Source organism: Zonotrichia leucophrys, chromosome 1 (assembly GCF_028769735.1).
Source record: "Zonotrichia leucophrys gambelii isolate GWCS_2022_RI chromosome 1, RI_Zleu_2.0, whole genome shotgun sequence".
Taxonomy (NCBI): domain Eukaryota; kingdom Metazoa; phylum Chordata; class Aves; order Passeriformes; family Passerellidae; genus Zonotrichia; species Zonotrichia leucophrys.
Window position 1 is genome coordinate 9,795,711 of NC_088169.1, and position 27,443 is coordinate 9,823,153.

The window sequence follows — 27,443 nt, forward strand, 5'->3', positions numbered from 1 at the left end:
TACAGAAAATTATAAACAGATTTTTAAAAAATATATTCTTCAGTCATTCTATAATCCTTTATTTAATAATTTAAAATATTTTCCGTAACTGGTTGTCATTTTTAAAGCTCATGCAAATATTCAAAATCCTGATACACTTATTCAAGTATTATTGGGAAATATCATAAACTACTACCTCTTAATACTGTAGGTTGAATTGTAATTATAGGGATGTTCCACAGTCATGTCATGAAATGCTGACTGTATCTCAAATTCTTTTTTAAAAAATTAAGAAAAAAGAAAAATAAAAAATTTAAAAGCAGAAAAAAATTGAGCATTTTATTATTAAGAAAAAATATACACATATTTTAAATGGAATAGTTTTCTAAGGTGTAATTCATACTACACTTTCTACTAAATTAAAAAAGTGTATAATAATTGCTGATATAGAAAAGGATTTTTTAATCATCTTGCATATTTCAGCTTAATTTATCCCCAGACAACCATTCTAAATAGTGTAATTTTCACCACACATCCAGATCTCATTCTTACAGAAATTTATTTCAGGGCATCTTAGGTCTTTAGAAATTTCCAGTACTGATTTGCTCTATGTTTAGATATTTCTGTCATCTATGATAAGTGAAGACTCTTAAATGCCTCCTTTCAGAGGATCTTTTTCTTGAATGGAACAAACTTCTGAAATTTGTGTTAAAAGATAGTGTGTGAACATTTCATGACTGATCTGTAAGGAGATTTTGTCCTCAATCTTTTTTATTCTTTTGGTAAATCCATGAAATTCTGTGTACAAATTGAGGCCAATTTCTCTAAGCTCTCTGTCAGCATAAAACTGCCATGGAGTCAGTGCTTGCCCTTTGGGTATTTGTGTCTGTGGCACTGATGGCAGTGCCAAGGCTTGCACAGGACAACTCCATCATCCCAGCACAACCAGCTGGGCTCAGAGTTCCTCCTGCATCCTCATCCTGTGCCTCCAGATCTGCCACATCCACTTGAAACCTCCCTGCAGGACGCTTTGCCTGGCAGGTGACCCTTTTACCTCCCATCTTTCCCCTCTGGCAGTGTCACAGGCATCCAAAGTGGGGTCACTGAGGCTGGAGAGGAGACCAGCCCTTCTGTCACTGTGGTGTGGGTCTGTCACAGTGTGACTGAGCAATCCCAGGCTGGAGCTGGAGCTGAGGAATTGCTATGTCCTTGCTGGGACACAGCACTAAGCCCAAAACTCCAACCGTAGTCCATATCCTTCAGTACTGCAGGCAAAACTTCTTTATTCATGCAGGACTGGATGGTGTTTGGTGAGAAGCACACTGCTTTTTTTTTTTTTTTTTTTTTTTTTTTTTTTTTTTTTTTTTTAATCCACTTGACATAGTTTTAAGTATACTGGGACAAGACTTTTCCAAGTTATCCACTTCTCTGTGCTTTTCCAAGCCCTTGACACTTCAATTATTATCCTTGGTCTGCATCTGTGTGCCAGCATGGTCTGCTCCCTGTGGGAGAAGGAAGACCAGGTGGAGAGAAGCACACCACATGGCCCAGAAATTCTGTTTGATGAAAAATTACTCATAGCTTTCAAGCATGTTGGTATTTTTAAATTATGTCCATTAGGAAAAAATGTATCAAATGACTGTAAAAGTTCAAGGTTACATTTAATAGGTAACTTTTCCTTCATAAATTTCCTACTGTAAAACTAGAAAGTAGTAAAGATATATCAATGTTTCACTAATAGTCCTATTCTAAGACCATGACTAAGCAGATTATCAGATGCAGTAGTGTCCATAAGGCTGGATCTGGATCTGTGCAAAAGCACAGATTGATTCGCAAAACATGCTGTGAATTTTGATAGATATTTTTACATTAAAAAATGTATTTAAACCAAAAAATGGAAAAAAATTAATGAGTAAATTTCAAATCAAGCTCTTCATTGTGTATAGTTTCTTACTGTTAAATTAATTACTCATTTTTTTTAAACTGGAGATGTTGTCAGGAATTCCAAACAATTTCAATTTTCTGAATTTTATTCTTACACTTTCTCTTCTGCTTCTAAGCTGTTTCATGTGCCAAGGAGAGAATTATGTTATGCAGAATACCTGTATTTACTTACTGGAAGAATAACGAAAGAGTTAGGATCTAAAAATGGTTTCCCTCTGTAATTTAAAATACAGTTTATGAATATGTTTTCAAGAGTCATTACAATTCAGGGTAATATTTGATATCAAAGAAATCCAGCTACTCTAAACCTTAGTACCTATTTTGGGCAGCTCCTGTTTTAGTTTCTATCCTACTCTTTGTTCTGAGATCACAAACTGTTCCACAGAGTGTAGAAACTGGTGAATATTTTAGATGTGAATTTTGTATTCAAATGTTTCAGTATTTTCAATGCATTTCTAAGCAGTTTGTTGTATCCCTTCTCTCTAATAAAATCTTTGCTTGCTAAACATCCTAAAGTTCATTGATTAAGATGTTGCTCTGTGAATTTAAGACTTTCTTATGGTGTCTGGCACTTCTTTTTTACCTCCTTGATAATACATAGAATCTGGAGCTATAAGCTAGTGAATTCTTCTCCAAATACATATAGGAAAGTTTGGGGTTTTTTTTTTTTTTTTTTTTGTCTGTTTGTTTGTTTGTTTCCTGAGCATTTTTTGGATGGAAAACATGTTTCCTGAGCATTTTTTGAATGGAGTTATTGCTTGTTTGGAGTCTAGCATGGAGAGTAAATCACACCATGACCAATGGATAGCTCATATGCCATGATGATGTATGCACACTCCCTGTGTTAACTGCAGAGATGATTTTCCTTTTGATCTGGGTTTTTGGCACACTGATAACATGGCAAGCCCAGTGTGGTGTTATCTTGGAACTGGTATCTGATAACTCAGGTAGCAGATACTAGACTCTTTTATTGGTGCAGAAGTATGGAAGTAGGTTGAAATTAGATGATCTTCAAGGTCCCTTCCTATCCAGTCTGTGATTTTAATCTGAACTGGTGAGAATAACCACAGCAAGAATGAATTGTAAGTATTCACACCTCAACCAGGCAACTGAAAGGTGCCCTCATTAACCCATCCTCACCTGTAACATAATCTTGAGCTTCTTTTTCATTTAATGATCAGTAAAATTGTCTTACTCTGTCATCCCCAAACCAAATGAATGTTTGAGAATGTTGGAGAAGCTACTTGGTCTCTCTCTCTTTCTTATGAGCTGCTCTTGTTTCCCCCCCAGTCGCCAGCTCCCTCTTCCCTGGCCTTAAATATTGAAAGACCACAGTGAGGTTTTCCTGGAGCCTTTTCTCCTCCAGGATATCTTCATGGGAGAAGTGCTCCAGCCCTCTGATCACTTCTGTGTCCCTCCTGTAGCACCTTCTGCCTTTTTTGTGCTGGGGACCCCAGGGCTGGGGCAGCCCTGCAGTGGGGTGTCACCAGAGCAGAGCAGAGTCCCCTCCCTGCCCTGCTGCCCTCGGGGCTCTGATGCAGCCCAGGACACCTTTGGCTCCCTGGGCTGAGAGTGGACATCACCAGCTCATCTGTAATCTTTGTTTTACCAATATGCCCAAATCCTCCTCCACAGGGCTGCTTTTGAGCCCTTCATTCCACATTCTCTGCTGATCTCAGGGATTTGCCTGACTCAGGTGCTGTGAACAGGCTGTGTAGATTTTTTTTATGGCAGCTTTAAGCTGTTCTCCCTAATCCTTTTCCTTATTTCTCTGTGTATTGAAAGAGGATGTATTGAACCAGACTTTGAACATAACCAAGCTTCTTATACCTTCTGAGCTTTATTCCTTTCAGTTTTATTATTGAGCAAGATGCTATTTCTTTTTGTTATGGAAGAATGAGACACAATGTTCATGTCTTCCACAACACAGGTTTGTTTTCTTTTCCCATCACTTACCTGCAAGTGCTTTGTTCACTGAAGTAAGAAAAAAAATTGATACTGAGAGAAGTTCAATACCGTGTTAAATCAGTCTAATGAGTTTCTCAGTTGTTAAGATTTGAAAATAGGGCTTATTCAATGTATAATTCTCACCAGTGAAAAAATGTAATGTATTTTGTTTGCTGTTACTATTTTTTCATACAGCTGTTGAGCTATTTGTTACTTTTACAGTGATTCTTCTGCTGTAGTCTCTGTTTTTGCAAGCATGACTTGGCATTCTCATTCAAAGATAAAGCATTGAGAGAAATGATGTTTTATATAAAATTAGTGTTATTAAATGTGAGATACTTTTTTGTAAAGTACAATATAAATAGTATGTTGTATGCATATACTCAGAGATCATTTTCCTTTCTGTAAAATGGTTTTAAGTACAGATATTAAAACAAATCTCCAGGGTAACATATTCTGAGAGTTTTGCACATCCATTTGTTTAAGGTTGTGATTTTTTTTTTAGCCCAGCAAGATTAACTATTTATTTTAGGAGAGACCCAACATCAAACATTGTATGTAGTAATGGTTTGCTGTATGCTGGTTCATCACATTTTACTGCTGGGGGGAATAACTTTTATGTGTGGATAATTTAAAATCAGAGTTTTGAGCTGAAACTCACAGTATTTTTTGAAACATTACAGTATTGTTTTCAGCATCTTGGAGCTCTGTGCATGTCATAAATTAAGCAGAATTTTCCTTCCATAAATGTAACTGCACAATCTTAACCCCTGTCAACAATGGTGGGAGTTACTTGTGAAGAAGAATAGAAACGTACATAGAGTCACATTAAGAAAATAAGATGGTCAGGAGCACAGTTTGCTTTGGGAGGCTGGAAGTTCAATGGAGATTTTGTTTGAAACTGTTTTTATGAGTATATCTGTTTTTTTTTTTTTTTTTAAATACACTTGAAAAGCAATATTGTTGTGAGCAGAGTTCAGGTGATTAGGTTAAGATTATCCCTTTCACCTTTCTTAGACAAAGCCTTGATTACATTAGGTTTCTTTTGAATTATTAACTGCAATGTTATTTAATATAGATCATTCCTGTAGCCACCTCAAGTGGATAGAATGATTTTTAATATTATTTGTTGGAAAATTATTCCAAAATGTAGTGGTCTATTTTGGTGGGTTTTTTTTGCGTTGATAACGTTTGCTTTTCTGCTGTTTATTCATAAAAAGGGGAACTAAGCTACCTATTGGTAATAAAAATGTCCAGCTTTAGAATATTGTTTTAATTTTTTTTTTTCCTTTTAGTTTTGAAAGTAGCATATTAAATTCAAAAAACAGTGTACTGTCTGAAGATTCAAAGAAAGAGACTTTCTGTAAGTACCTATGCAATACCTCATGCCTTACTGCAGTAAAAATTAGATTATCTACTGAAGCAAGATTTTGTCATCTAAGTATGTTCAATAAATATTATATATGGATATGCTCAGTAAATATTATTTTTAGTTTTCATAAAATGTTGGCCTCAAATTGCGCATCTCAGTCAAAAATTCAGCCTGGAGAAGAGAAGGTTCCAGGGTGATCTTATTATGGCTTTCCAGTACCTGGAGGAGTTACAAGAGAGCTGGAGAGGGACTTTTTACAAGGGAATGTAGGGACTGAACAAGAGGTGATGTCTTTAAACTGAAGGAAGGCAGGTTTAGATTAGATATGAGGAAGAAATTCTTACTGTGAGGGTGGTGAGGCCCTGGGGCAGGTTACTCAGAGAACCTGTGGGTTGTCTCATCCTTGTTCTGTCTATTTGGCCAGAGTTTGGCATTATTTTTCTATGTCATCTCACTCGTTGCTGTTTTCACTTTCACATTTATTCTCAGGTTTGCTGTCCTGCCTAGAAGGCCAGCCAGGAAAGCTTGGCAGGAAAGCAGTGTCAAATTGTGCTTAGCAGATGAAAAACACACAGTGAGAAAGTCAGAGCCTGGCAGACTCAACCCTAAGATTCTTTCCCAGCCTAATGCTTTCGTGAAAAGCAGTGAAAGAAAGCCAGTGTTGCCAGTATTTAGGTTTTGCCTATTCTAGAAGATGTCAGGCATAGTTGCTGCTCTGAGAGTGAGATTCTTTGTTCAAATAGCAATAAATTATACTTTTCCTTCTGATGAGAATAGGCTTTTTTTTGAGGCTGTGCCTCCTTAAGGAATTTTTAATGCTGAGAACTGTCTATTTTCCCCAGTTTTGTTTCAGTGCACAGAATAGGAACATAGGTAATTAGCAAAATGTATTTAAATAATACAGCATGCAATATTGCAGCACATCTACACAAGTGTAACTGTAATTACTGTTTATTAATTACAGGTGTGCCTTAAATACTGATTGCTACAGGAGGCTCTATACAGTATATATCTTTTTTTTAAACTCATGCAGCTAGTTTATTTTACAGCCTGTGCTGTTGTGTCTAAGCATCAACTTAAACTTATTTTAACAGCTGATCAATCCAGCCTCCTGCATGAGTTCTTCAGTCCAATGGAAAACCTGTTCTTGAGAGGGAAAGATTCTGCATCCTTAGATATTCACTTCCTCCCCTTTAATCAGGAGAAGCGTTACTGCACTCTTATTCTGATTAATGAAAAGGTAAGAATAAAGTGTGTGTTCTGTGTTTATCATGTCAGGTAAGAATCAGGGCTTTGGCCAATTGTGCATGAATAGGGTAAATGAGAGCAGTGCTGTGAAAAGGGACTTGGGGGTCCTGATCAAGGGCAACTATTTACTGTCCTTTTACACATAATTAGAATTATATGAAATGCTGCAGGCAACCTTTCACTTTAAAACCACTAAGTAATAAAAAGTAATACTGGAGGAAATGGTATTTTGGTGGCTTTTCTAGGCATCTGAGCTTCAGAAAAGAAAAGAAAGGAAATTTAAATAATTTGTCTTGACGTGGGTGCAAGAACAATGCACAGGCAGGGAATGGATAAAGACTTTACTGTTCTGTACTTCTCCATGTATTCATCCCTGTATTTAGGGTATGCTGTCAAAGTAGAATAATAATTTTCCTTGCTGTCTCTTTTTAAATTTTTCACTCAATCAGAGTTCCATTCAGAAAAGACTATACATGAATACTGACTCCAACAACCTTTCAGTCTCTCTTGACTCATGTAGTCTGGATTTTGCCCTATATCCTTAATTGAAATTCAGTCAAATCACCAAGATCTGATTTTGATCATATTTCAGAATTTCAAACCTTGCAGTCCAGCTTTTTGATGTTTCTGTAATCCTTTATCTCAGTGGTCACAATCTTATTTCTGTGTCTCTAGTCCATCTTTTCACCTCTTTAACCTGGCTGCTGTGTTTTGTCTCTGGCTGTCAATGTTTTTCACAACCCTGTTGTTTCTATAATCAGCTTCCCCTCTGTCCAGTTATGAGCCTCTGCCTTTCTCTCTGCCACTGTTTTGATGATTTGTAACAATGCATCTAAACCCAAATTACTTTTCCTCCTGCACATTTTCAGCTTCCATATTTTTACCTTCTATAGAACATAGAACTTCTTCTAGTGTCTGATGTTTGTGTGTTTGATGGGATTTTTTATTGCTTAAACATGACTTTGGCTATGCCACATGGCCAGCTTGATTTTTTTATCTTGTTAATAAAGGAAAATAGGGCTGATACAATGCTGCCCAATTCTGTCTTTTTGACTCCGACCAGTATTTGAAAATAGAGGCTATTTTTAAAGAAAACAAACTATATGACTGGGTGTCTTAAAAAGTGTACAGTTCTCTTGATTTTCTTGAAAACTAGCTGAGATAGAAGATGGATTTCTGTTGAATACACATTGAAATAGTGAGCTCACACCTTATTGACAGCAGGGAATCACCCACAAAGAGTCCCCATGCCAGAGGTTAGCAATCTTTGTGGATGGTTCAGTGGAAAATCAATCCAGTGCTCAGCATCATTCAATGAGAGAAAGTTTTAGGGAAGAAATACACATCAACAGCTGTGCATTCATAGAGGAATTTTAGGTCCATCAGTTTAATTCAATAAAATATCTGGATGCAGTCTCTAGACAAGGAAAATCCTGGCCTACAGCTCTCTGGGAGTAAATCTGAGAAGAATTTCCTTTTACCTGTTATTATTTAATACCCTTTAAATCTCAGCTATTGACAATTTACCTGTTTGTTGTATCTTTATTAGAAGCAGAAGTTCACACCCTGGCTGAGAAGAGTAGGCTCATGGTACACAAGGAACAGAGCCTGAAAGCTGAATAATATAGTGAAGAGAAGGGAAATTGAGACATGTTAAGGAAAGAGTGTTAATCTAAGAGATGGGGGCAGAGCTATAGGATGGTCATACCTCAGGTGGAAAGGGAAAAGTACATTTCTGACAGCCCCAGTGTTGCCTCCAGTGGTGATGTAGATGTAAATTAGATACCCAGCTACTAGTCACTGTTCTTAGCAAAGGTTTAGGTGACCTTTTCACAGCAGGAAGCATTAATGCCTCAGAGAAGCTGCTGTTAAGTCCTGTATGGTAACTTTTTCTGGATCACCTGGTCCTTCCAGCTTAGCTGAGTAGGTGTGGTGCATTTAAAGGCTCCTCAAAATGCAAAATTTTTGATATACAAAACCTCAGGTTAGAAAAATTAAGCTCCATCTACTTAATTGAATCATTTGTGAGGAATTGTATTAAATCTCTTAGGGAAAGATAAAACTGCAAGATAGCTAACATGATTTTAGGGCTGTACAGTAATGGCACAGGAAAAATTTGGCTTTCTTAAATATTTTGTATATGGCTGCAATATTTCAGCCATGCCATTATCTAACTGACAAAGTGCAGCCAGCATGTTGTGTGATGATCAAATGACTTGACACAATGAAGAGTCTTGTATCATTCAAATATGGACTTGTGCTAAATATAAAATCTAATAAATAATTTAATTTAGCATTGCTGTGATTTTTTTCCTGCCTACCTTTCCTACCCTTTTTGACAAATAGACCAAAACAGGTATCAGAGTAGGTCTGCTCCTTCATTACAATCAATGAAATATTGAGATTTAAATCACTATAATTGAATCTGATTGGGAATCCTATCCATCACTGCAGCAGCTATATAGCTGTAATAACAGCAAGAGGATACACTGATTCAAGGCTTCTGGCCTCAAGGATGTTCCTTACTTTGCAATAATATATTTATGTTAACTTTCCTAAGGTTTGAAATGGCAGCACAAGCCATTTAGCATATTTCTCAAGACTTTGTTTCAGTATTTCATTGTTCTTTAAGAAAAATTGAAACAGAAACTTTCAGTTTTTTAGCATAGATCTTTTCATAGTTGATATTGAATATTGTTAAACATAACCCTGTTGGTTTTTAAAAAATATGTCTTTGTTTCCAGGACGTAATTTAAATGTGAACAATGTGGAATTTTTGATGAAAATAATTTATTAAATCATAGTTTAAGAGTGTCAATCCAGACTTTTACAGCTAAGTAGTATGAAAGTAAATTGTTTATTGAAAGAACACTTTGCTATCTGTTGCTCTTACTGGCTTGCACAGGCAACTACAAACTCCTAGCAGCCCTCCATTCTTTTGAAACATCAGATAGCAATGGATTGGATAGAATGCTCAACAGCTCTTTTATTAGCTGTTTTCATTAACAGTAAACCTTGCACAATGCTGATGCTGTCCTGTTTGCAGCTGATGGAAAATGGAAATATAAATCATTAGAACCATGGGCATAAAAACTAAACTCTCCAAGTTCAGTGAAATTCCCATTCTGGTCCAAAGCATCAGGAAAAAAGCTCAGTGGAAAGAAAACAAGATATGCATTCTGTGGAGATCAAAACCCCAGAATTCTTTGAAGCAAAGAGGAAATTGGTGAATTTTGTTCCTTCCTATAAGCATTTTGATTTCAGCAAGGACAGGAAAAGCAGCTGATAGCAGAATGGCATCCCAGCAACCAGCACCTTCCTAAAATCAGTTGTGTGTGCTGTGAGCTTGTTAAGGGCCCTTATGGAGCCAAATCACTGTGTCAAACAGGAATAATTCCTGTTTAAATTGGTTCCCAGGAGTGGCTGTTTGTGTGTGAGAATCCAATTTTGCAGGAGGTTTTTTTAATCCTTCTCAAGGAAGATTTGTGTGAGCTCTTGAATCAAGAAGAGGAGAAAATACCATCAAAGTTGAATAGTTTTCCTTCTGCTGGGTCAGAAATATAATTGCAGTGTTTTCAGCCTTAACATAAATATCTGATGAAACTGTAAATGAAGGCAAAGGAAAAAAACAGGGTTTTCTTATGCGATTGAGCAGTATTAAAAGGAAAACATTGTGTTGGTTGGCAAATGCACTAAATTATAGAAATAAATTATTTCCTTCATGTCTGGAATGAAGAATAAAAGACAGAATACATGTTTTTAGGGCAGATTATTACAGAATATGGTTTATGGAAATAAAGAGAGACTGAATGTGCAAACTGTATCAGTTGTTGAAGAGGCATTTAATTTTTCATCTTGCAATCAGGAGAAGCTAAAATTGTCTGAAAAAAATTTGTGGTAAACACAATGAAATTATCAAAGCAATATATGCAGTATATATGTTAAATCTCCTGCCTAGTTCAGATAGGTGTATGGTACCTAGTTTAGATAGCTTTTTAGTTTTGGCCAACTTGTTTGTGGGCTTTATTCTGGAGCACTTTCAGAGAGTTTTCTTCAAAAATATTTTCTGTCTTTGATTTGTGCCTTATTTTTTTCATTCCATCTATAATTCAAACTGTTATTTTTTGGCTAGTTAAGTTATTCTTTCTTTTACGAAAACTAAATGTCTTTCTTTGTTCTAGGTCATGTTTATATTTACTTTCAAGCTTCTGTAGATTTTCCATTTCTTAATGAAATAATTAAGATTTACTAAATGTATTATTTAAAGGAGAATTTGCACATGACGCTAACCTGCCTTGACTTTAATTTTTTTTTTTTTTTCTTTCTAGAGAAATGTTTCTGGCTCAAAACTATTGTAAACATTTTTATTAAAAAACCCAAATGGTGAAGAGCCATGAAGGTTGCTCATGAGCATGTTTAATTATATGTAACTGTAGTAGATAGTTGGAATTCAATTTTTTCCTGTATTTAAGAGTACCCTTATTCAGTTAACTTATATGATGAGTTAGAAAGGATTCTGCTTTTTGAAATTTTTTGACTTTTCAGATTTAATATTAACAATAAAAGTTACTTTATTATCACAGAATGGCTTGAAATAATAACTTTCTTATATTTAGGCATAGTTTAAAAAAACCAGTTCTCCTGAGTATGTAAATTATTGCTCAGGTCAGATCTTAGATGTTACTAGGATATCTTTGCTGTTGGTTGTAATACTTTGCCTTCTGTTCTGCATGAGTTGCACTCTGAAGGATGTGTGTCCTTGTGTTTCAGATTGGAGAATTTGTCTACCTGATTGAGGGATCAGGGGATTTACCTCTGACTTCAGAATTGCCTACCTTGGATAGTCCAAATGTTTTGCATGCTACCTCAGAAGGTACAGTGAATAGAAGGGAGAAGAGTAAAATGCAGCAAATAATTTCTTAAAAATATTCTTTTATTTCTATGGATTTTTCTTAAAATTATTAAATACATGTGGTAAAAAAAAAGAAGTTGTTTATACTGAAGTGTAAAAAATACATTATAATGAATATATGCGATATTTCTTCTAATGTTTTCCAGTCCATTCTCTTCAGAGCATCAGCTGGTTGTTGGTGATCTTTAGCTTGTATTGCTTTTAACATAGTCTACATAAATACTTTTTCATAATTTTTCTTATTTTCTTCTTCTAAATATAGGTTGCTAGCCATATGAAGCAGGACAAGTCATCTTTATCTAGAATTTTTCTAGCTTTAGAACATGAGTTTTGTGTGCAGTGATGTGATATTCCAATGCTTTTGTCTTTAAACAGTGAGGGATAAACTGTCAGTCCTATTTCAGAAACAGTGTAGGACTTGAAACTTGAAATCATTAACAACTGCTACTTGAAATAATTTCTGGTGGTTTCTTTTAGGGGAGATGAAAGATCATCTAGAGGGGTGAAAGCATGGCTGTGTTGTGTAGGTAGCAGAAAGACTTTGGTGAACTGTCATAATGGTAGTAACAGTAAAGTCTGAGATTTTTTATTAGCTAAGTTATTAGCTATTTCTTAGCCCTATTAGCTAAATTTTGGGTTGCATTTCAGTTTGCTAATTTTTGCTTCACTATTATGTTGAAAAATAAAGTATTACAGGTAATAAATGTCATGTACTAGCTAATAGCATGGAACTAAACTTTGAAGGAATTTTGTATTCTTATTTTCTTTAGAGATTAGTAATTTTAAATACTCTCTGCAGTTCCACCAGCTGATAAACGTGGTGTGTGGTTTTGTTTTGCTCTTTCATTTCTTTGGGTTTTCTAACAGATGAATGCACAGCACATCCAGTTTTATATTTGAAATGTGTGCTTGGTCAGACTCTGGAGGAGAATCTGAAGATCCCATTGATCAATGAGCCAAGGGAGAGGGCCCTGGCTCTGGCTGCTCAGCAGCAGATGTCAGCTGTGGAGTATGAGAGGAGATTGATGACTGGGACTCTGCAGAGCAGCAGCGTTCGAGTTGCAACAGCATTGTTGGGGCTGTCCGGAGTAGAGGTGAGAAACACAATCATCTGGTGCTGCAATTGAATTTAGTTGTCCTTGATTTGTAGGACTGAATTGTTTTCATGTTTCAGGTAATAGTGTGAAGTTATATTTTTTCACACATCTGTAATCTGACAGTTACTGATCCCAATTCCCCCTCAGCCACTGCAATATTTTACATGTTCATTCTGAAGCCACTTTGTCACCCCATTGCTATTATAGTGTCCTTCCTTTAAAAAACTTGACTGCAGTTGAGAAAAGTACTAACAATTTACTTTTGAAAAATACCCGTTGATTAAAAAAGCTTTCATATTCCATGTAAAATGTACCTGTATTAGTAAACTTCATTATGCCTATTTTTGTAAAAAATGGATTTTTTTCCCAAAACAATAAACCTTGAGAATAAATTAAGGAGACTTCTTTTTGTCTTGCAATCAATGAAAAATAGTTCTGAAAAGCCACAAGATTTTGTAATAAGATGTAGCTCCCCTCGTATAGATCATTCCAACCTATACATATTTTCCTAAGATTTCAACATCTAGAAACAAAAGTTTCTCCCAAGGTCCATTAAACAATCAGTTATTACTTGTGAATAAATTTATAATAATGATATTGCCAAATAAACAAGGCTTTTCCTCATGAAGAATTGCAGTATAGCCTTCTGAGGATGACAGGCTCACTCTGGGTTTTAATTTCCCTTGTGCCCTAATGGTGCTTGGCCTCAGACCAATTGCTGGGCAGCCATGTTATTCCAGCTTTCCAGTTAGACAGTTCCTCAAGTAAGAGGAAAAGAATTTTTCCTTGTGATTTGATGTCCCTCAATTTATGCCTTTTGTTTGAAAAGTAATAGAAAGCAAACAAAATCAGGGAAAATGACATTGTAACTTTAATCTGTTGTGTATTTGGAGTAGGACAACAATTGTAATTGTGTCATCTAGAGTCAAATAGTCTCCTTTGGGATTATGGTTAATCCACTGTTCTGCTAACATTTTATTGAGTTTTCGTAATTCAAGTCCCTTAATATCACAGTAACTTAGCAAATACTTGATGAAAAGTCAAACTGCTCTGATGTTGTGGATACGATCACAACTGAACATGACAGGAACACTCCTTGGACCACTCGGCATGCTAAAATGCAATATGAGTTCTAAAACCACATGCATTGTGTAAGACTGGAGGATAATTAGCTTAATTACCTCATAAAACACATAATGGTGGATATTGGCACTGAATGAATTATCATGTGAAAAATGCAACAACGTGCAGAAAGAAGTATTTTGTTCCATATATACAAAGTCTTATACTTGCTTATGACAAACACAGGGGAGAAGTTCTGCTACTGGCATTGAAAAGAGTTTATACATTAAAAAAATCTCAGTATCTACTATGCAGGCTAAAATATGAAACATATTCTTAAAAACTTTTTGTAATAAATTCTTGCCAATTATCTGTTTAATGGTGATAACATAGAAATTCTGGTTGCAGTAACTGGAGAAAACCTTTTTGGGAGGGCTTGGTGTTCTGCAGTGAAAATTGGAGTTGAATTATGGTTTTAGGTGCTCTAAATTTTCCCCTTTCCCCACCAAGAAGAAAAAACAAACACCAAAAAGGCAAAAAAGAAAAAAAGCCAATCCACAGCACCCACGGTTCAATAAATTATTTAGGCTTATGAGATCCTTTGAGGCAGGTGTTGTAGGTTAGAGATAAATCCAGAATCTTTGGAAATCTGTTGTTTTCTTTTGGATTTCTGTTCCACCTTTCTACCTGCTTCCTACAGGTAGAATCATGTTAGGCAACAGATGGACAGAAGGGAAAATACCCTACCCTTAGTACTACTTGGTCCATTTTTTACCTGTCAAGTTAAAGGATAAATAACGAAATAATTGCATGATTTCCAGTCTGTCTGAACTGTAGATTTTAGTCGTGTTTACTTAAGTCACATAGAAAACAGTAGTAAAGATGGGCTGTGTTTTTGGAGTCAAACTGGATATCCATGATCAGTAACTAGAGGTATAATTTTTTATTTGACCCATCTATACACAGCAAAAGTCCTAGCTACTTCTTTACTATGTTTTTACTTTTTTTGTTGCCATAAGGAACAAATGTCTATTTTGATTGTTTGAATTATTAGAATTATTAACAAATAATGATTTTAAATTTTTTCCCCATAAAATTGTGTTACATTCTTACCTCCTGAGTGTTTCTTTACTTTAATTCCTCCTAAAATAATTTTGGGTAGTAGTAAAGATGGTATAGGATAATATAGGAGCTCTCAGACACTAAAGCTGGATTTGGCATTATAGTGAATAATTAGCAAAGGCTGTTTTGTGAATAATTAGTAATGATGAATAAGAGGAAGCTGAAAGGGGGATGTTTAGGTGAATATAAATAACAAGGGAAGGAAGAGGGTATTGGAAAAAAGATAAGAGACTATGGGAGAAGAACATGTTTAGACTGAAGTTGCTAAATGTAATAAATAGAGGAAAGTGAATTAAAAAGAAGTAATAATATGAGAATTCATTTATTTGGGACTGTGAAGGAGAGGATGCTGCAGTCAGTGAAGTGAGACACAAAATGACATGCCTAGTTTTAGACCCAATTGCTGGATACAGGACTTTTTCTTCAAAGATGCCAATAATCTCCTTGTATAACCAGACATTATGATAGGAAAAGTCCCGTTGGAAAAGAATCCCAGAGCTAAAGCTTTAACTTTCTGCTGTGTCCAGTGTGCCCTCATTGTTAAACTGGAAAAAGTATTTACTTAGGCCCTGTTCTGCTTCCTTTTGAACATGTCCCATCTGAGTGTGGACACCACATTTGCCATATTCCAGATATTAGGATATTGTGTATTTCCTTTCTATCCTGCTGTCCATGGGACTGAGCAACATGGAATATTTTTATCTTGGTACACATGGAGTGTTTTTATCTTAGCACACCATAGCAGTGTTGGTGAGTTTGAGTTTTGATCAAGGAAAAATGAATGGAGACCTTGTGCACTTGGGGCTGTGGCTGCTGCTCTTCAGCTGACGTTGCAAAGTCTCTTCTCCACCTGTCCAGCTTGGATATTCAGAGTTTGTGCTCTTCATGGGCACCCAGAGATCAAGAAGGATTTTTTGTGTTCTCCTGTATGATTGTGGAAATTTGTAAGCTCAGTGTAAAGAATCTGCTTCTTTTTAAAACTGGTGTGGGTTTTTTTTTTGAAGGAAGAATCATGGTGTCCTTGAGAAGGAACTGGAAATAAAAAATTGCATTAGACACATTTGAGTGGGGATGAACTTTTCAGAAAAGGACCTGTGGTCAGATTTCAATTTGCTGAATTTACAAGTGAGACCAATATCTTCTATATTACATCACTTATCTTTTGATATGGGATTAAGGGAGGTGGCAAACATGATTTATCACAGGGGTTCTGAGAGACCAAGATAATAAATTTCTTTATTAATGAGAAACAGTTTTAGAAGTTAATCTCTGGAAGGAAGAAATGGTGCTAAATTAGGAATTGAAGAACAGTAATATGCAAGGAAGGAGAGAGGTGCCTCAGAACCCTGTAACAGAATCTGCCACCCTTCACACACAGAAAGTGCAGGTGGCACATCCGAGAAAATACCTTGGAAAATAAAAAAAGTTCTTGAAACTTTCAAGATCAAGTTTAATTCTGATGCTTTATATACCCTCCAATCATTTTTCAAAAAATTATTCTAAGTAAATAAATAATCCTGGGAAACGAATGGAAATACTATTAGTTGGTAATAAGACTTCCACACTTGGAATATCATGAACCATCAGGTTGATGAAGTAAAAGTACTTAAAATCTGTCTTTTTTTTGCAGTAGAGAGGCCTTAGATCTGCACTGATCATGAGAGTTAAAAAATATTAAATTCTATTTAACTCTCACTGCCCACAAAGATGTTAAAAATTGGAGCAGTTGCAACATTCATCTGAATTGTGTTGACATTTTCTCTTGGAAATGTTAGCCTGTGAGGCAGCAAAGTTTAGTCTTGTGTATGGTTGCAGAATTTTCTTTTTCCACTAAGCCTCTCATTAAAAATGTTTTCATTCTTTAATTGTTTACAAGGTGCCAGGAAATATTTGAAATGTTCATAGATTATGTAATACTAACCAACTGGGTTTTTTCCTAACCAATATTTAAAAATGAGATAACATGAACAAGTACCTTTAAAAAAAGTCTTTCAGTGAGTTTTTAAATAATAGGACATTTCTTCAAGGTAATTATAATTCAAATGTGTTCAGTGCTCCAGGAAAGGTCATCTTACAATTATATTGTCAATTAAAATTTAACAAAACTGTGTATTCATGTTGGATTTTCATTTCAGTGTTGGAAAATAATCTAGTTATGAAAATCATTTGTAGGTATAAATTTATATTTGATTATGCAGAAGATCAAGTCAAATTTAAACTGGTAAATGTATATAGTTCTTGTGGTTAGGAACCTCCCATTACAAGTTAGAATGATTTTTTTTTCCACTGCAAAGTGTTCTGGCATTTCATTCCTATCAGAGAGAAGTGGAACTTGCAATTAATATGGCAATTGAATTATTTGTACTTATTGATTTTTTAATCAATTTTGTGTGCATTTGAGGGGGAGTAATGTCAGAGTGCAGTCCTGTATGATAGGAATGAGTGAATAGTGAGCTCAGATTCTCAACTCACATAACAATTTTTCCTGCTCCTTCTGTAAATTATGTTTGCACAAGATTGTGCAAATACAGCAGTACAAAACTATCCTAAGAATTTGGTTTGATGTGAAATTTTTAGTCGAATACATCTGTCCAGTTTCTCTTCATATAGCAAGAATTTTGAAGAATTATCTGTTTCTATATTTATTGCGCCAAGAAACCTGTATTAAAGATAATCTTAACAGATTCCCAGAGTCCATATGTACTTTTTGTTTAACACTGTATTGACACTATGGAAGGGTAGATTAATGACCAAAACAAAGCAATGTCAGAGTGTGGATCTGCTTTCTAAAACCAGCAAGAGAATGTGAGATTTGTATTAAAACAGAGGGAAAAAAGACAAACCAAAAAACCCTCACTACCAACCCAATGCAGAACCCAAGTCTAGTTGATTTAAACAGTAATTTGACTATCTTACACCTAATGGCTGTCTTTAAGAACAATTGTTTTTCCTTTTAAATTGAGTTTTTGAATTTCCTCAATGGATTTGCATTCCTTGGCCTACTGAAATATATCCTCTGATACCTGCAGTCCTGGCAGGGTTTTACAGCAAAAGACTTTGAAAAGAAACCAGTTTTCTTACCAAAAGATGAATATTTCCATATTTATATCTGCCCTAGATTTGCTTCAAGATAATTCACAGCAGTCATTAATTCAAAGCCTTGTCTGTAAAAAAGAAATTACTCAGTTTAAAATTTGTTCAGCTTACACTTACTCTTGAGCATTGCAATTGTAGTGTGTTATTGGATTGAAAATTACAATTTTGAGCAAGTAGTGTATTAAATCATTGCAATATTTTTGTAATGTTATCCTACAGGAGTCAAATTAAGTTCATTAAGAGGTTCAGATGCCTGTATTGAGCTTGCCTTAATATACTGTGCTAATCCTTTACTAATATGTTTCATGCTGTTGATTAGCAATGCTTTTTACCAAGAGGAGCTAACTTATCTCTGGAATTGATTCTAAATGCCCATATTTCTAAAATACATTTTCAACATTAAAATATAATTTAGCTAATAGTTATCCCTTGCCAAAAAGCAAAATAACTTTTCTCTTTCATGCTTCTTATTACTCAGAAAACTTTATGAAGTAGGAGAAAAAGCACCTTGCTACCACTGATACAAAATATTTTTCATGGGTTTTTTTTCTCCTTTTCTTGGTTATCCTGCATATGCATGAAGGCTAGCAGAGATTATTTCTGGGTAGGCTATGGTTTTACTGTAAATTTCAAAATGCATTAATTTTAAGCAAATGTTTCAGATACATCATGTCTAAAAATACCTTACAAGTCAGTTTTTATTTGGAAGGATCACTCAAAATTGCTATGTAAGTTTCTTAATTCCCAATTTAATTTTAGAACTAAGCTAAATTCTTAAAAAATTAGAAAATGTGGCATTTCTCAACCTGAAAATGTGTGATTGCTCAGCTGTGTACATTATTGCTTCACTTGCAGAGACGTGCCCTTCTGAAGCCTCGCCGGCACCCCTCCGAGATGAAGCACGTGGATTACAGTGTAGAACTGAGCATCAAACACGTCTTTGAGGTTCCTAAAAAGTTCTCTATTCCAGTGTTATCTTCAGCCAGAGTTATTTTGGACCCTTCATCAGCCAAATACCCTACATCTCAGAAAACAGGTAAGAGTCTTAAAGGTGATGAATTTGACTGTATTCTTTTGCAAATATAATTTTTTTTTTAAGGTTTTCCTGAGTGGATCCAGAAAATTATCTTTCTTTCCTTTCTACTATTGATCAAATTTGCCTTTCTTGTCACTACCCAGGTTCTAAATATTAGCTCAAACCAGTGCTTTCCACTTGCCATTGGTTTATTGGTTTTCTCAAAAGCACACAAGCACAGGAGACTTGCTCTAAAGGACAAATTAATTAGGTCTGTTTATCTGTCAGATCCTGAATCTGTGCTCCCTTCCCATTTCTTCCTTCCACATCTCATCCAGCACTGATCTATGTTCAGATTGTGCCACTCATATCACATCTCTTTTCTTGTTTGCCCTGCTCAATCAGCCAGAGCGAGATTTCAGCTAATGGTGAATGAACAGGTCTGCATTACCTTTCAGAGTGATCTTGCCATCTTTGGTCAGTCTGTTGTCTCTAATTTTTCTAGTGTCTTAAATTTTATAGAGAAATATTGTTGATTTTTAAAAAATGCTTCATTTAAACATATAAAGCACTCTAGGTTGCATTTCTTAAAACTCACAAACAACCTGAGCCATTGAGAGAGCTGGAGTCTGGAGAGTCTCAGGAGGGAACTTCATGCAAATTTGTAGAAACTTGAATTATATACAGTCCATATCTAGTTTTGTTTCACCAGTTCTTAATCAGTGGAGTCCTTCTGCATATTTTTGCAGTTCACTTTTCCAAGTGTCACTGGAATCAGTTCTGTGTTCATTGTTTTTGTTTTGACACTCAATGTGTACCTTGGGTTTTTTTTTTCTATTCTGGAATAATAAAAAGAATCTCTATTTTTTTCTGAGGAGTCTTTACTACAGATATTTTAATTGAAATAGAATTTACCTCCTATAAAAAATTAGGGTGTGTTTTTTGGAAGATGGCAGCAATAGTTACGGCAGTATTGGAAGCAGGATTGGTGAGGGACTATAGGGTGAGCAGTCAGAAATTGTAGAATTGATGTGACGCTGGAGGCTGGAACATGTCATGTGTGGCAAGATATTTAAATCCTAGTAGAAACTCTTTCATTGTCAAGTTAATAACAACGTGTTTGTGTCATAATTACTGTAGAAGTGAACTAAAAATAGTTAATGGCTTTGTTGAGTGTTTTAGGAGATTCTTTGTATTACACTGTAGAAGAGCAGAATCACAGCTGGGGGAAAGAGAGCCAGCTCTGTACACTCAGATGTGGTGTCCTGACTGGATCTCCATCATGGTCTCACAACAAAGGTTCTTAACTGTCCAGTTGAGAGATCACTGCTCCTTAGCAACAGCTCAAGTTATTTTAAAAGTTGAAATGTGAATGAATATACCTGAAAAATTTAGACTATTAATTGCATTGTATTCACTAAAAAATGTAGTGAATAAATGACATCATAGTAAAGAATGTAGTAAATTGATGATTACTATAATATAGTGTATAATAAATTATATACTATAATAAATTATAGTAAGGAAGTAGTTGTTTTACTCTTAGTTCATGCTGCTTCTTTATTCATCAAAGGATATTAAAGAAATGTTTGAAAGAGGAGAGTAATCAATGTAAAGTCAGAAATTAGATAATACTGCAGTGTACATAATCTTTTTGAGATGTATTTTTTCTTTCTTGGATGGGTAATAGTTACATGAGGAAGTAGAAATGTCAAGATGATGCAGAAATAAATGGGGCTTTTGTAGTGAATTCAGAGAGGTGATGAGGTAAAGAACATCCACAAAGGGAAGCTGAGATAACCAGCTGAATAGCATGAAAACAAATATGTGTTGAGTAGGAAGACAGAGCCAACTGATTCAGTGTATTTATTTCACTAGTGAGGAGACAGGATGATTTACAGGCTCTCAGAAAACCTAATACTGTGACAGAAGTCCTCAACTGGTGGTCCTGGTTAAACCATTGGTCTCATCTGAAAATTTTGACGTCATTGTCTGAGAAAGCAGGAATATTTTAGCCATGGTGGTGGCTTTCCTCAGGGTGGGAGTTGCTGGTTCTCTGAAGAAATGACAGTGCTTATATTTGTGAAGATAAACAAAGGTGGAAGCAAGCTGACTAAAATCAATCTTGGGATCAGAATTTCTTAGATTGCAGTAGCAGGAAGTGTGCACCAGTGTTTTAAGAACTCTGCCAACAGGGAATTAGAAGGTAAAAAAAATCAATGCCACTCAAAACATTTTCTTGTAAAATAGATCTTGTTAAATGACCTTATTACATTTTGGCACTGTTTACAGATCAAATAGATAAAAAGAGTACAATATGCTTACCTTACTTAAAGTGTGATCTCTTGATCAAAACTAATACTGCATACTTGCATAGATCTAAAATAATACATTTCCAAGATTAAAAACCTTTAGCAAATATTAATTCTTCATTGGAGACTCATCAGAAAGGGAGTCCTTAGGAACCAGTAGTTATTGCACAATGTTAGCTACATTTCACTAATTGGGAAGATAATACAAAGACTTTGTTGAGTGAGGAATGACACAGATTTTGTGAAAGAAGTTAGTTGGAGCTCTTACATAGTTATAAGCTATGAATTTTAGTGCAAGCAAATATGTAATTATATATTTGGAAAAGAGTCTGCATGCTAAATCATTTGGTATGATTTAACCACACCATGGTTGTTGCTCACCTTTGTCTCAAATGGAATCTTTAGGAGCTTTAGTTTCCCTCTAGAATCAGAAATAACCTGGGAAATAATTCAGTTCCCATATATAGCTCAGAAGAATGGTAATTAATTGACAGTAAAACTGCAATGCTTTACAGACTTAAGAATGGTAGATTGAACATTCAGAAATAATGTTAGACATAATTGAAATATGTTGCAACATGGAAATATGTTGCCTTTTTCTTAGAGGGATGCTGTGAAAGAATAAAAAGGACAAAATGTCAAGAGGAATTAAAATAATCAGTCCAAATTTTAGCAACAGAGAATTAGCATCCAAAACCAGCTCCATGTTTCACCAAACTAACAATTTCCTTCTAAAGGTGAAAGCACAAGAAACTTTGGATAGAGTGGTTTTATAGCTCAGAGTTGTAACTTGAGTTGTAGCTTTACTTGCCAGTGTCACTGATTTTTAATGCATATATATGTTTATAATCTCTATAATTCTTTAAGATTTCCTGCCATGCAGTCTTATTTCACAAAACTGTGCCTGTGTAAGCGAGCATGCTCTTCCTGCAGGTAAGGACCATGTTTGCTAAGTCAGAGCTGTTATATTATCTCTGAATATATTTTGTAAGTGTTTTTTCTGCTGAATATTTGCTGGTCCTGCCCAGCAGCAAAACACTCACTGTGGTTATGAAAGAAGGAAATATCTGTGGATTTTCAAGCAGAACTGTGAAAACCAGTGGAAAAGTCAGTGCTATTTGTCTTTTCAGCAAACAATCAGCTCAAAATCAGCTTCAACTAAGTTTTAACTAAGCAGAACAACTTCTTAGGCATTTGAGTTTCTTTGAAAAACATGGTTTTTATGCTAAATAATGTTACTTATCAAAGACGAAATAACATAGGTAGAAAGGAGAGGATGGGCTTTGTTTTGCAGTCTTGCAAAACATTTTGATGTCTCCCAAAATGTTTGAGAAATCTGCAAAGCAGCAGAGTACCTATCTCACAGTGTGAACCAAAGCTGTCAGCCTTGCTTCCCACTCAGTTTTTCTGACATCAGCTCCATTGTTCTTTCATCAAAGGATTTCTTGTAAAATTTTGAAAAACAAGGGTCCTTGAATGCATAACTTAAAAAATAGAGTGCAGGTATAGAAAAGTGCTGTTATTGTATTATGAAGGAGAACATAATACTGGAACAGCACATCCAGTTCTTGTTCCATACTTTAGACAGAAGGTTGCAAATGAGGAAGGGCTCAGCCAAGTTTAATGTAATTTTTAAGGTCTTGAAAGATTGAATACCTTGATGACTCCATGATCTCTGAGGGAAAGAGGTTCCTTTCAGGTTACCTGTAATTATTTAAAAAGGGAAAATATGTCTGATTGTGAAGACTGTTAAGTGCTCTATGCAGAAAGTACAGCACTTTCTACCTAAGATAAAGATTTGTAATAAAACAATTTATGATTCCTGTAAAATTATGTGAATGAGAGGTTTATCAAATATGAACAAACTCAAGAGAAACAAAAATCTTTCTACCACTCAATCTTTTAAAAAAGAAAGTGGAATCTTTCCTAAGATGCACACTTTTGCTCCAATTGTCAGATTAGGGCTTAATATAAGAATTAGTTGGTGAAATTCTAATGCTAAGAGGAACGTCCAATAATATGTGATTTGGTATTAAATAAGGATTTATCCCAGAATCAGGAAAATTTGGAATTTTCTGGAATACACTATGCCTTTACACATTGTAACATGACACTGACAATTGCTTTGAGTAATGGAAACATAAAAGTTCCTGAGACAGAGCAGCTCACAAAGCTGCCTGTGACAGTTCATCAATACTGAACCATCCAAGTACTTTATAAGAAGGGCTTCCTGTTAATTTGATTTTCTTTTTTTTCAGACTTTTTTTTTTGTTTGCAATCTTCTGCCTTGAAATTACTTTACATTGCCACTTGTGCTATTAGCAGAGAACCTGATAGCAATGCCCTTGGACTAGACAATTTTTAAAGGAATGAAAATATATGGGAGTGAATGGTTGATGGCAATTGCTGTTCTAAACATTGCAGCAGCACATGTCAGTACCTGCATATCAATGCCTTATTTTATTCCTTTTAATAATAACCAAATTCCAACATGGCATGATAAATACACAAATATATTCCATCAGTAATGATAGATTTGTGCAGTTCTATGAGGTAATGGTAGATTTTAATTTTCAAATGGATATGCACCCAAGCCAGTGTGCCCTGATAAGCAATTTCTGTATTTTACATGTGCCTTATTGAACTTTTCTAAGGCAAGCATGCACTGGGAATTCTTTTTGTCATTCCATATGGTTTAGGGTTTTTCCTATGTTTATAAAAGTAAATATGGAAAACCTAGGTATGAATATAAAACCAAAACCTTTTTCTGATGGATGAGTTGTACTATTTCACATCAAAATTGCCCATATGAATAAATAAAGCTTACAATTAATTTTAAATGAAAAAAGTGTTGTTCCACCTTGCTATCTAATTTAGATTCAGTATCACAAGCTAATATTAGAGTTCTGTTGCCTCTTCCTACAGGATTTGACAGTGTTGGCTCCCTGCTGTTACACTTAAAAAGAATATCCAAGATGTGTTCTCTTGTTTTTCTTTTTTCCCCCTTTCTACCCAGTGAATGATGAAAAATCTTTCTCTACAGAACTATCAGGAATTGTTAGGTATTTTCTACTTTCTCAATAATTTTTCCTATAGTTAATTTATTCAGATTGTTCTGACTTCTTTGTGGCTTCTGGTAAAGCTACTAGTGACTTGATTTTCTCTCTTTAAAAAAAAAAAAGAAAATATTTCTTCAGAGAAATCTAGATTGCAAAAAGAAAGGAACTGCACCATAGAAGTCTCTAGCTAGCCCTTATTATATCTTTTCACTATAAACCTTCATTACTAATTGTGCCTTAACTTACCATTTTGCAGTAAGTGATATAAAAGACTTGGTTTTGACCCTCTCTCCTTGTAAAATTTCCTTATGCATTCAGTGCAGTCTTTGTAAAGTTCTGAGCCCTCTTCCTTGTTTGTAGGAAAATTTGTTTAGTCTTCCAGTCACAAAAAATCAGTTTTGAATTTTTTTTTGTAAATTTTGCGTGTGTGTTTTAGAGAGAACTTATCTCTTTGTTGTGCTTTTAGATCAAGAGTTTTTGAATTATTACTCTATTTTATTAGTGTAATTCCTTATAATTTGGCTGATCCCTTTCAGCAGGAGCTCTTCATCAAATGGCTCAAGAAAACACCTTCATGTCATGGTTCTTAAAGCTATATTAAGTAAACTTGGCAGCATTGCTCACTGGAGTAGTGACTGCTTGTTTCTAGAGTGCCTGTGAGTATTTTTCATAAATATTAGGCTCAATGATTATTAAAAAACAGCTCCCTACAACTGCTTTATGTAGTGCCACACAGCTCCTCACTGGCTCCTGAATGATACATAAACACTGATGATGAATATTCGTAACAAGACATTGGAAAAAGCATTTTTATTTTTAGGTCAATTAAGGGAAAACTTCTTTCATTCTTTTTTCCCCAGTTGATCTTCATTTTCTGATTAAGTGTATTTAACTTTTTGTTTAGGTATCTGATGGTATACTGTATGCTATCTAAGCAGAAAAAGGAAAAAAAGTAACCAGTTAGTAGGTTTTTTAGAAACCTTTCTACAAATCTGTTTGATTAAGATAAAGTCAAAGGAAATCATAAATAAACATACACAGTGGTAGCAAAAAATTTCATAACTTTTAAGCACTCAATAAGGGATATGAAAAAGTAGTTGCTTTTTCAAGACTACCAAGTTGAGAGATGCTCTAATTCAGATGAGCTCATGTGAAGACCTAATATATAAGCAGAAGTCAGAAGAGTCTGGATTCTTAATTATGGTTGCTTATTTATCCTTCTAGGACTCCATACCTGCAAATTCAGTGTTGAAGTTAAGTTAATTTAACCAGTTGTTTGTGACACATGCACAGTGTCAGAGACTGAGATAAATTCAGTGAGAAACTTAGCTTTGAAATTCTGAATAGATAGAATCACCATTGCTGAACAAAAGCTAATCTAATGTGCAATTATTTGATGAACTATTGAAGGCCCATACTTTCCTTCCTTCACAAATTATGACAACAGGTTGTGGTGTGGAAGAGCAGCATTTCTATTTTTACTCATTTCATCCTCCCACAATATGTTATAATCCTAAACAATGATTACTAAGGGCCACTATTACTACCTTACAGAATATGTTTTTTTCTTACATTTAATGTCAAAACAACTGGCATTACTTTTCCTTGAAAGGTACTGTTTGTACGCTAATGCAGCTAGAGGACTTAATTTCAATTCAGGCAGATCTAAAATGATGAGTTTTAAGATTTTTAAGAATCAGAGGACACGAACTTTGGTGTTTTTTTTAGTTTTGGTGATCAGATTGAGTTATGCATTAAATAAATGGCACAAAAGTCCAGGCAGTTGTCTGGGGACATGGCCAGTGCCTGTGTGCTGTGATTTAGTTCTCCAAAAATGCATGTTGAAATTGCACACTGCAACTTTAGTTTTTGCAAATACCCCTGTTTTGGCAACTGTCTCACAACAAAACCCGATATGATCAAGTAAATGTTTCCTGTAGGCATTTGTCAGACATAAATCTGGAAAATAAAACTGTCAGCTTATTTCACATGGAATGCTTCCCTGTGAAACAATAAAAATCCTGAGTAGGATGGAAGCTGGAACAAACCCCTGTATTGCTCTGCCTGGCTTTTCACTGTTAAAGAAATGTTGCAGCCTCATTCTTTTTGATGGATGCAGGCTCTGCTTCCTGCTACATGAGAATCAAATAGATGATGCCCATGGCTTACTGTTGACACTTTTCTCAGAAATTGTTGGGTAAGCCAGTTGTGGCCCCATGGATTATATTAATTAAATCTTTGAATATATCCCTAAATTAATCTTCATTCAATGTCTTATGAGACTGAGAGAACAAAACATGTTAAGCTGAGACATTTTTAAGCTCAGTTTATTTTACTGAATTTAAAAAAGATTTTGAAGGGAAACAAGTCAATCTTCACTTATAATTTGAAGACAAATGATTTCTGTAGTTACTTTGATTTGGAGGAACAATGTATTACTGCAGAAGATACTTACCCTGTTGAATAAATAGAACCAATTTACTTGTTTTCCTTTTGATTCATTGTAATTGAGCATAATATTTAAGTTGTTCAACTGATTTATTCTAAAATATATTTTCCAAATGCACAAGAATCAATTTTTTTTTGCTAAAGTAATACCTTACTAAATATTTATAATTATGGAATGTACTTTTTACGGTTTTTCTTTTTAAAATTTTCTATAGGAAGCATTTCTGTTTGAAACTGTGCCTTTAAATATGGGTCCAACTCAGGCAAAAATAACCCTAGTTGTTAGTCATTAAAATTTCCATTTAGTGCAAGAAAGTAAAATTCATGCAGAAATATATTGGATCTTTCAGTACACTGTACTATCTTACTTCAACCTTGTCTCTGACTTTCCTTACCTTCTTTTTCCAGCTTTAGGCATGGGTTTCTAACCTTGGAAAGCTGAAGAAAATCAGTGTTTGTTACATGTAAAACTACAGATTTTACACCTGCAGTCCTCATGTGGTTTTTCAGGTTTCTTGGAGACTCTGGGACTGGGGAACCCTTTGTGGCCATCACTGGAGTTCCTCATGTACCTTCTTTTCTCCTTTGGAATGTGTCCTAAAGGGCTGCTTAAAATCCTGTGCAGGAGTCTGATCTTTTCTGTGAGCAAGCACAGAGGAGGAAATCTTTGCATCAGACTTGTTAGACCTGGCTCTGTGCAGAGATGGCAGTTTTTCATTTGTTTTGCTTCTTCCTTGCTCTGGAGATTACAGTGGGGAGTTTTCCTCTGTGCTGCAGATTGGGAAAGTGGGACTTTGCATGATTCTGTTTCAGCTTGGAAACCCCTGTCA

General features: G+C 35.1%; 1 protein-coding gene across 1 annotated transcript in view; it reads left to right on the forward strand.

Moving 5' to 3' along the window:
• The window catches only part of CFAP47 (cilia and flagella associated protein 47), a 259,907-nt gene that overhangs the window by 85,889 nt on the left and 146,575 nt on the right, over positions 1-27,443 (forward strand). Inside the window, exons 42-46 of the mRNA XM_064710667.1 lie at positions 5,166-5,233; positions 6,337-6,482; positions 11,261-11,363; positions 12,270-12,496; positions 18,635-18,815. Coding sequence (XP_064566737.1) covers positions 5,166-5,233; positions 6,337-6,482; positions 11,261-11,363; positions 12,270-12,496; positions 18,635-18,815 — 725 coding nt within the window. The remainder of the gene's footprint in view (positions 1-5,165; positions 5,234-6,336; positions 6,483-11,260; positions 11,364-12,269; positions 12,497-18,634; positions 18,816-27,443) is intronic.